The sequence below is a fragment of the Alligator sinensis genome, unplaced genomic scaffold (genome assembly GCF_000455745.1).
Source record: "Alligator sinensis unplaced genomic scaffold, ASM45574v1 scaffold1159_1, whole genome shotgun sequence".
NCBI lineage: Eukaryota > Metazoa > Chordata > Crocodylia > Alligatoridae > Alligator > Alligator sinensis.
In genome coordinates this window covers 483,135-494,273 of record NW_005842942.1, presented here as the reverse complement: position 1 = coordinate 494,273, position 11,139 = coordinate 483,135, and the positions used below count along the sequence as shown (strand labels likewise).

Here is an 11,139-nt window from a genome sequence, read left to right as displayed (position 1 = left end):
CCATGACAAGAAATGCAAAACCTGCCCCCACATCTCCACCACCCCCACTATTACTACACCCCACAACAGAGCCATCAGCATCCCAGGATCTTACAGCTGCACCTCCAGAAATGTAATATACCTCATCCAATGCACCAAATGCCCTGATGGAAAATATGTAGGAGGGACCAAACAACAACTGCACACAGGAATGAATGAACACTGGAAATCTATCAAAGACAGAAATACCCAATTACCGGTGGGGGCACATTTCTCACAGGAGGGCCACTCTCTCTCTAGTCTCTCAGTTCTGATCCTCAAGGGAAACTTACACAACACATCCCAGAGACGAGCCTATGAGCTCCATTTCATCAACCTGCTGGATACTAGAGATCATGGACTAAACATAGACAATGGATTTTTGGTACATTATAATCTGCCTGGCAACTGACTCCCCAGCCCAGCCCAGCCCAGCCCCTGGCTTCTTTACTTTTCATTCCATCCAGGAAGAGCACACACCAAGTGCTGAAACTTCCTTAGCCTGACAAAGGGTTTTTGAACCCGAAAGCTTGCTTAATAACTATTCTCCAACCATTTGGGTTGGTCTAATAAAAGATATCAAATTCACCCAAGGAACCTTTTCTGCCTATGTCCTTAGACCAACACGGCTACAACCTACTCCCCTAAAATACAGCATTTTTGGTAAACAACTGTGTTTCCAGCTAGAAGTGATGCATCCAAATGCTTATTTCAAGTCTGAGCTAAGTTTAATGGCAAGTCTGTATCGCATTAGCTCAACATTTTAAGTCACTGCTAAGGACAGCTGCATCTATTCTCATTCTATAGGCCACTCCTGTGATCTCCCAACAGCAGAACAGGCTGTGTTCTGTACCGGTCATGTTCCTCCACTACTGAACCCAACATAACAGTTCTGATGAGAACTGGAAGAACTTAACCACTTTGTCCAGGGTGATAATGGGTTCCTTCTATTTCAGGCCCTTTCAATTGTTCTTGTCCTTGATTGGGTAATATGCTACTGGCCTTGTCACAAGTGTTCAGAATGAAGATGTTGCCAAGTGTTTTGAGCACAGAGCTGCAAGGATTACGAGGTCTCCTTTATCATGAGCAGTGTCACAGTGCCAAGCCACCAGAATGTGTATGGACAATACGGGGTTTTAGAGCTGCTACACCTGATAACCTTTTAGTGTCTCATGGCCTTCTGCTCCCTTGGAAGCTCATCAGAATTTTGCCATTGAATTAATGTAGTCAGGTTTGAGTCCTTAAAGACTGGGAACCATTGTGCACCACCCATTCAACTTGAGGGTCTGCTATCCCACCCATGTAGAGATCCAGCTCATTGTCAATGGTGGGCCTCAGCACATACAAATGACTAGGCAGCAGACAATCTGCTCTGAGTCAGTTTCTCCTATTCCCTCAGCTTTGGGCTACAGGTTATTATTTACCCTGTGCACCAGACCTAACATATGCAAAGCCACATGTAAACACAGCACACACAAAATGTTGTGGAACAAGAAGTTAAATGCCAATATTCCTTATGTGCTTTCTTAGGTAAAAAAAAAAAAGAAAGTCACTTGAAACTGAATCTAGACATATTCAAAATTTCTCAAAATTATAGTTAATAAATTATCTAACAATCTAATGGAATCATGCATTCTTTAAAGCATTGTTAAAAATGAACTGTTCATATTACTTTCCTTTAATTATCACCTTTCCCAATGGAGTTATTCTACAGTTAACATGCAGTAGCTACTGGTAGCACGTTAACATTAGCATGCATTGCTACCTCTTTCGAGCTGTATCTGCAACATTTTACTCCTTTTGCTATCTTTCTAAAAAACGTTCACAACACATTTTCTTAAGCTCTTTGTTCATACTGATTTTAGAACCACACCTGAAAAGTAGATTGGAACTCTGGAAAGTAATTCCAACTGATTTCCACTACTTGTTTCCTGGTCAGCATGAACAGGGGCTAAGATGTTTTAAAAATTATTCTAGTCACATTCTGGATTCCAGCATAAGCAATGAACGTAATTGAACTCTATCAAGAAAACAACATATAGGGTCCATTCAAGGCCTGAGAGAGATTGGAGGATCTGGTACACATTCTGGTGGTCCCCCTTCCCATTTTGGAAAAAGGAAATAGAGGAATTCTATTTAAATTCTGAGCTGAATTCATAAGTTTTGAAATACATTAATAGCAATCATACTTCTTTATTTACCCACATGCTACCTGCAATGATCATTTTACTCATTATATTAAATTTCTATTAAGAAAGAAAATGCTTATAATTTTGTGGAGTCCCTTAGGCTTTAGGAACCAATAAACTGTGTCCTCATTTTCCCTCTCCCATAGACCCTGGGCCCAATCTGCCCTCATTTAAATTAATGAAACTTCTCTGAATTTCATGGAAGTTGTAGTCCTGTAAACTAAGTCAGAATTCAGTCATTGCATCCTGAATCTCAGCTATTCCAAGGTACCCTTTATACCACTTTGAGAATATAAAGCATGAATAGTGCATGCCCACCTGGCATAAGGGTTATTTTCTGTATAACTATATTGGTTTAAATTTTTAAAAAATGCATCTAGAAAATCAGCATGGCTTAAGCCATACTTAGGGGCAAGTGTGTAAGAATCATTATAGAACAACTGACAGAACTATTTTATGTTTTTTCTGGCCTGTCTCCAAACAACCCATAAAATTTACTTGGCTCAGAGAAGCCAAGGTCTCAGTCCACAGAAGAACAAAACACTGGAAGGATTAAAACTGATCCCTTCACAAGAAACATGGGTTGTTATTCAAGAGAACCCAGCTGTTACTCCAGAACCCTGACTGTGCATGCTTAGGTTATGATCGGGGGCAATAGGAATTTATACAATATAGTACATGAACAGTTTGGTGATTTAAAAGACTGTTTCCTCTTATGCTTTGTCCCTCCTGTGAAATAAGCAATACTTTTGTTTTAAAAGGCTCTTTGGTCACAGACTTTCACAAGGAAGTGTCCCAGGTGTGCAAATGCATTCAGGCCTGCAAGGTAAGAACAATGAAAAGCAAGGGAAATTTGGAATTCCATCCAAAGATGAATAGAAGAACAAGACACAGGAGCCTCAGGTCAGCAATTCATAGAAATCACAAAATGGACAGAGGTGCAGCTATCCCTGTAATCATAACACTTACTTTATTACAATAGCTGACTCTCAAGTCTGAGCAGAATTCCCACTTACACACACATGCACAGATGGGTATGAGTTATGGGAACTACAGGACTTACTTTCATAAGGACTGCATATGCCAAAGATGATCTCGTTTTCTATCTCCTTTAGAATATCAAAGTTTTCAACATAAAAAACCAACTCAGGCTTCCCAGCAATCTGTTCTAGCTGAGTTTTATTTGCATTAAAAACTCCAACTGAGTAAATAACAATGCCTTCCTGTCGTAGGGCTGTTGCTGGATCTTTTACTGCATCTTGTGCCTCCCCATCGGTGATCAGGATAAGAATTTTTTTAACATTGGGACGTGCTCCTTTGGGAGACTGAAAATACTCAGCCACAAACTTCAGTGCCTTTCCAGTTTGTGTGTTCTGATTTATGAGAGAGATTCTGTCAATAGCGCTAACAATATCGCGCTTGGTAGAGTATTGGTTGAGCTGGAACTCTTCCCTGGGAACATCACTGAACTGGACAACCCCAATCTGCACTTGCTGTGTGCTGATGTCAGATCGGTTCACCAGTTCTTTCATAAATCTTTTCATTTTCACATAGTTTTCATCTCCAATGCTCCCAGAACTGTCCACCAAAAATATGATGTCAGCTTTCATATCTTTGCAAGCTATAGAAAAAAAAGTTAAAATGCAATTCAGAAATTATACACTGAAAAGAAAATAACTGAGGCAGCAGTGACAGTTTAACAGAAAGAAAATAAACATAAGATAAATATAAGGTATAAGAATAAGTTAAACCCCCCCAAACAAAACACTTTCTGAATCTTTAGCTCTTACTTAGTACACATTCATAAGTCTGCATGCTAAAATATTATCTTAAACATTTGTTTAGGAAAATTGGCTGTAATGTGCAGTAAAGTCAAGTTACTAAATAGTAATTAGCTCTCCAAATATTTCGCTCCCACAGATTCAAACTGGGGGTACTATTAACTGCTTCAGCAGATATGATTGGGCAATTTATGAATTTTAGTTCTCAAAGTTTGCCTTACCTTCTTCAGAGCAGATTTCTCGAACAACTTCACTTTTTATAACTTTCAATGAGTCAAAATTGTGTACAAAATATGCCCTGTTCTTTGCCCCTGCAATCTCATGGAGCTGTGTTTCATTAGCATCTTTCACTCCAATGGCATAAACAATAACCTGGTCTTTCCTCAATATATCAGCAGGTTCCTTCACGCTGTCATGTGATTGTCCATCTGTTAGAACAATGAGGTGACAAGGCACTCTTCTAGCACGTTGGCTCCTTGCCTTTGCAAAGAGTGGTCGCATGTAACTTAGAGCTGCTCCTGTGTTGGTATTTCCACCTATTTGCCTGATGTTTTCAATGACCTTCACTAAATCACCTGCTGTGTTGTATTTACCAAGCTCAAATTCCAGGTCAACCAAGTGTGAGTACTGAACAACTCCAAATCGGACGTTATCTGGTCCGATGTTAAACAAGTTAATCACTCCTGTCAAAAAAGTTTGCATATCCACAAAGTCAGGATATGTAATACTTGATGAACCATCAACGAGGAAATAGATATCAGCTTCTTCTGTATCCACACATCCTACATGGAAAGAGAAACTATGTTACATTAGGATTGCTTTGCACAGGGAGATACTAGCTTAACTCAAACAAGACATTTAGATAAGCTCATGGAGGTTTTCAGGCAGATGTAAAATGACATTTTTCTAAGCAGTCTAGTGGATTTAGACACAGATACTTCAGTGGTTTTAAATAGAAGCTTTAAATGTTCTAGATGATCTGAAAATTTCAACCCTAGGTTTACCATGGGATAAACTCTGATGCTATTCCACCAGGGCTAAACTCTGCCAGAGACTGTGATGATGTAAATCTCTACTTGGTGAGAACTGGGGAAAAGGAAGGTTGGGCTAGCTGGTAGAGCAACCACTGGTGCATTTACGTGAGATGCTTTACTGCACAGTTGACTAATCTCTTGAACAGTAAAGCATCGTTAGGTAACTGTTAGCAGGAGCTACTGAGCAGTAGATTAGTATACTGTGTGGTTTTCTACTACCTGTACTGACTTACTGGACAGTAGCTACTGTGCAGTACTGCATGGTTAGATACCTGACTGGGAGCAAACTGCTCCCTATGAGACAGGGCAGGAGGAGGCAGGAGAACAATCACTTAACTTGGTTGCTACCGGGGCAGCTCCAATAGTGGAGTCCAGCCAGGACAACATCCCCTCGACCTAGCAGCTGGCAGCTCCCAGCCCCAGGTCCACGATTGGGGCAGGGGGACATTGTTCTGGCTGGGCTCCATGATTGGAACCGATCCTGACAGCAGGGAGCTGCCAAGGGAAGGAAGCAATGTCCCAGTCCCGACTCTGATCATGGAGCCAGGGCCATGAGCTGCCTACTGCAGGGGCAGTGCAATATTGTCCCAGGGAAGCCCTATTCCCTCCTGATGTGTATAGGGCCAGTAGACAGTTGCCACTGCAGCCAGCAGAGCTCTCCTTGCCTTGTGCACGTGGGGACTGGACCCATGCTCCCTGCTAGGCCCCAAGCTAGCACCTAAGGAGAGCCTGGAGCTCCCCTGACTGCTGCAGTGGGCAGAGCAGGTTGGGAGGAATTCTGCTCCCAAGAGAGAGCACGTGTAGATAAGCTCCCCTGGTAGGCTTACTGCACAGTATTTTTACTGTGCAGTAAGCCTACTTCAGATTAATAGCTCATATAGATGCACTCCATGAGTATCTGTAAGGATCCCTGCACAGGAAGACCTCTCTGCTCAATGAGGGCCCCACCGAAATCATATGAGGTTTGTACAGATCCTGGGGTCTGCCAAGAGGGAGGTCATTGTGGGATGGTGGCTTTTGAGGCAAGCTAAGTTTTATGTTACAGGAGTAGAATTTAGATCTAAAACACACTCAATTAAAACATTTCTCGCTATGCAGACCCTCACCGTAGCCTGGGTATGGATCTGACACACTTACAAAGTTACAAATTAAGCATGTCAATACTTATTTGTAGGCCTATGCCAATAAAATGATGATTTGGCCTTAGAGTCTGTTACTTTAAATGATTTATTAATGTAAAATTTTATGATATTCATTGCCCTCCAAATATACCCAGTACAAGCACTGCCCGTTTACATAGTTACACAAAATTATATATTGTAACACCCATCCCCTCCCCAGCACATTATCTTGCCAAGAGAAATACATTTAAATACCATAGCAATGATCTTGTATTAATATTTGCTGATATGATCCAATTCACAGTGTCACTAAGTCAATAAGATTCTGCAAAGGTGTAAAAGATAAATACTAGCAGATGCCAAAAAGAAAAAGGAGCACACAATTTGTAGCATCTCAGTATACAATACTGAAATGCACCAATATAATAAAAATTAAAGGTGAAACCATATTCAACTTAAAAGCTGAATTGCTCTGATGGCCAGAAGAAGCAAAATGAAATTTAGATCAGGGAAGAAGAAAAGGGTAAAATTACAGTATGTGAAAAGCTTTACCTGTTTTGAGAGATTCTCTTCGTTCAGACTCAACATAGAGCCTGTCCTGTATTTGATTCAAGAGTTTCTTGTAAAAAGTTGTACTTTGCTTCAGCAGGTTAGAAAATTCCTTTAGATAAGTAACATACTGTTGTTGAGGATGTGATGCTATCTCTTTCAACTGGGGAATACTTGCATCTCTTATACCAATGGAGAAAACAGTCACCCCACTTCTCCTAAGCACTGCCGCTACTTCACTCACGTTATCTTGTGAGGGTCTGTGGGTGATCAGAATGGCTATTTGCTCTACCCCTTGAGCTTTTCTGCTTCCAGCACTCTCAATGAAGACACTTTTGCTTGCAGCATTGATGGCAGCACCTGTATGAGCTTTCCCTGGCTTGGGAGAAAGGCCCTCTATTTTCTGCAGAATATCAGCTTTGTTTGCTTCTGTGTTCAGAAAAAATATCACTTCCGGCTTAGTGCTAAAAGTCACCAGACCAATTCTTATGCATTCCTTCTTTACATCAAGAGATGATATTAGGTCTTTCAGGAATTTTTTAGTAGTATCAAAGTCTGGTTTCGTAACACCTTCATCTACTATGAATACAATATCAGCAAGCAAATCCAAGTTACAGACTGCAGTGGAGAAAAGAGAGAGAGAGAAAAGAAACCCACAATATTATTCTCTATTCCATGTCCATTATGGTACTGGATTTACTACTCAGGTTTAAGGACAATTGGGGAAGATGGTGCTGTTTTTGAGAGGAAAACACTTTTGTCCTAAGTGGATTTGTGGCAATGTTGACACTTTACAAAGAATAAACTGAATAATACATACTAAATTAAAATAGATGATCAGAATATCAAATAAAGTGGACGCTGTGTTTTTAGTAATGATGGTAGAAACTTTCTACTAAAGGTTTTTGTATGGTATGTTTTAAAAATTGATCTAGGAAATGAATAAATAAATGGAGTTAGCTGCATGAGAAAGAAAAACAGTCAGACCAATAACATCTTGGTGCCTCATTTGACACACATTGTAAAAATAAAACCCTCTTTTCAGAGCTATGTGATAAGCTACAGATTTGTTAGAGGTATTATTAAGGGTGCAAGAATAGAGTAATAGTCTAATGTCATCTCTTTCAAAAAATAAGCTGTAGAGCTAAAAGTAAATCTCCTGATTCCCCATTGTTAAATTTTTCTGCCACATCATTAGCCTTCCCAACAAACTGAAATTTGTATCGGAGCCAGTGCAAAACAGTTTCCCAAAAGAGTACTTACATGGAACATGCAATCTACAGAAAAGCCCTGGGAAGTTTATATCAGCAGATTGCAGCAACAGCAGCAATCCCTCCCAGTCAAGGATGGTTATCTTCCATGATTGTCTTATCTGTATCTGTGAGTCCAAAGATGGCTGACAAGGCCTATCCAGTATCAACAAACTCTGTTGCAACTCAGGCACATATTTCCATGCAAGGTGGGTGGCTCTCCCTCTTTTCCATCTCCTGTTGTTATCATAGGTTTTCAAAGTACTGAGATCCTTGCAGCTGACTCTTCCTCTGTTTGGGGCAGTCCTGGGCAATGGTCTCCCATGAGTTGATGTCAATGTTGAATTTTTTCAAGTTGGCCTTTAGAATGTCCTTGAAGTGTTTCTCTGCCATCCTCTTGAACATATGCCTTGACTGAGCTGGGAGAATAGAACTTGCTTTGGGAATCTGGAGTTTGACATCCAGATGATGTGGCCAGCCCAGTGAAATAGATGTCAGATGATCATCGTCTCGATGCTTGTGGTGTTTGTACAGCAGCAGGCTTGGTGCGCCTTCTACTTTAAGAGAAAGTAGGCTGCATGAGATGTGGCAGGGGGTAATTAGGTGGCAGGTGTGGTGGGGCAATTAGGAGGCAAATGACCTAAAGGGTCTCACCTAGCAGGATATAAATCCAGGGCTTGAACTGAGAAGGAAGTCTAGCCTTGAGAGCCAAGAGCCAGGAGCTCCTAGGCAGCAGGGTTGCAGCAAGGCTCTTGATTAACACCTTAGCTGGGGTGACAAGACTGGTGGTTTAGGATTGAAATTTTAGGGGTGGGGGCAGTCTCAACTGTTCCCAGAGTGGGACCAGGGCCCATAGGATAGGGGTCAAGGCCAAGGAACAGGGCCACAGCTATAGTCCAGGAGAGGCGAGAATCAGGGTCAGGGACCTGTAAGCCAGGAAGGGCAAGAACAAGTAGGGCCAGAGAGCCCATAGCCATGGGAAGTCTCAACTGCCCTAGGAGCAGGGGCAGGGACCAGAGAGAGGGGTCAAAGGCCAAGGAAGGGCATAACTGAGAATGGCAGGGACCTACAGCCCAGAGCAGGGCAGAGATAGGATCAGGGGCCCAGTGCCTCCGGGAGGTAGAAACAGGGTCACGAATCCAGGGCCACGCCTAGAAGTAGCCAAGATGGGTCAAGTGCCTGAGTGTAGGTGGAAAGAGACAAAGGACTGAGCTGAAGAAAGGCAATAATTAAGGAGACAAAGACCTGAGCCCAGGAGGAGCAGAGATTGCAGACCTGAGCTAAGAAGTAATTGATAACATCCATGAAACTTGGGCACGGTTAAAAGGGGAGATGAGGAGACCATGTGGTTAGCCCTTATGTTGATGAGCAGTGATACCCGGGGTCATCAGTGTGAGATCTTGCTTGGGGAGCCCTGGGGCATCCTCCTTTTTTCTAGAGACATAATAACATCAAGGTGTGGCAAGTTGAAGGGGAGATTACCCAGAGAAGGTACAGTAGATAAGGGCTAAGTGGGGTTCCAGAAGCTTCATAGCCACTCTTGGGGTGGGACTCTGTTACACCTTGCATGAAGATGCTAGCTTTGATGTGTCTTTCTTTCCACCATATTCAAAAGATCTTCTGCAGGCAGCGTTGGTGGTACTTCTCCAGTGGCTTGAGACTTCTCCTAAACATTGTTCATGTCTCAGCTCCATACAGTAAGGTGAAGATCATGACTGCTTGATAAACCATGAGCTTGGTTTTGGATCTGATATTACAATTTTTGAACACCCATTTCCTCAGTCATCTGAAGGCTCCATTTGCATATTTGAGGCAACGCTGGATTTTTTCATCAATGTCAGCCTTCTGTGAGGAATGGCTTCCAGGGTATGGGAAACACTCAACATTCTTGAGAGTCTCCCTGTGAATCTGAACTACCGGAGCTGGGGACTGCTCATTAAGAGCTTGTTGATGAAGATGAAGAATAACATTCTTCAAACAGATGGAGAATGACAAGGCAGCTGGAGCTGATGGAATCCCCACCAAAATCTTCAAGCAGGAGGGAAAGAATCTCACATCACAGCACCATGCCCTAAACTTAAGGATTTGTAATAATGAGTAAATCCCAGGTGACTTCAGAGACACCATGATCATGGCAGTCTTCAAGAAAGGACACAAGTCCAACTGTGGAAAATACAGGGGGATCGCCTTGCTGTCCACCACAGGAAAGATCGTTGCGAGAACCCTCCTGAATTGTCTCCTTCCATTTGCTGAAGAGCAGCTCCCAAAAATCTCAGTGTGGGTTTAGGGCATCAAGAGGCACAACTGACATGATCTTCACTGCTCACCAGCTGCAGGATAAATGTCAGGAACAACACAAACCACTCTACAAAGACTTCTTTGACTTCACAAAAGCCTTTGACTGTTAACCCTAAAAGTGCTGCGGAGGATCCTTCTGAAGTACAGATGCCCGTCGAAATCTGTCACCATTCTTTGCCTGCTGTCTAATGTTATGTGAATGGTGATTCTCAATAATGGATCTATCAGAGACCCCTTTGAAGTTAAGATGGGAGTTAAGCAAGGCTATGTCAACACTCTTCTCGATACTCCTTACTGCAATGCTACATCTGACCACCAACAAGCTTCCAGTTGGAGTTACCTACCAAATGTATGGTAAGATGTTTAAACTCAGTTGACTCCAAGCCAAAACAAAGACCACCCCAATCTCAATCACTGAGCTCCATTATGCTGATGATGTTGTAGTATGGGCTCACGTGGAGGCAGACCTTTAGGCAATCATCAACATCTTAATCAAAGTATACAAGAAAATGGGACTAATGCTTAACATTCAGAGGACTACGGGGAAGTTTATATACTGCTAAAAGGGCTATACATGGTCTTGCTGACATGTTCCGAAGAGCTCACATGACCATAAGGGCAAAATACATTGCAATAAAATATTGTAAAGAGACATTTCAAGTTGTACTCAGGGTAATAGCTGAATGGCTAACTGTATACCCAAATGGACCAAAGAACTGAACACTTCATACATTTTCACACCCATATAAAAAAATCTGTCTTTCTGCACTATTCTGAATCCAAGACATCATTTAGAATTGGAAAGAAATTATGGTAAATAATATATGATAGTTTTTCACAACAAACAACCTGGGTTTCTAATATTTATTGAAATATACTGTTCCCTGTGTAGTATTAAC

At 41.8% G+C, this 11,139-nt stretch overlaps 1 protein-coding gene across 1 annotated transcript in view; it reads right to left on the bottom strand.

Annotated features, from left to right (window-relative positions):
- LOC102376909 (collagen alpha-6(VI) chain) overlaps nt 1–11,139 on the bottom strand; it is a 78,648-nt gene that overhangs the window by 59,969 nt on the left and 7,540 nt on the right. The window contains exons 3-5 of the mRNA XM_025192543.1: nt 6,696–7,310; nt 4,210–4,770; nt 3,271–3,828 (exon numbers count right to left, since the gene is read on the bottom strand). Of these exons, the coding sequence (XP_025048328.1) occupies nt 3,271–3,828; nt 4,210–4,770; nt 6,696–7,310 (1,734 nt within the window). The remainder of the gene's footprint in view (nt 1–3,270; nt 3,829–4,209; nt 4,771–6,695; nt 7,311–11,139) is intronic.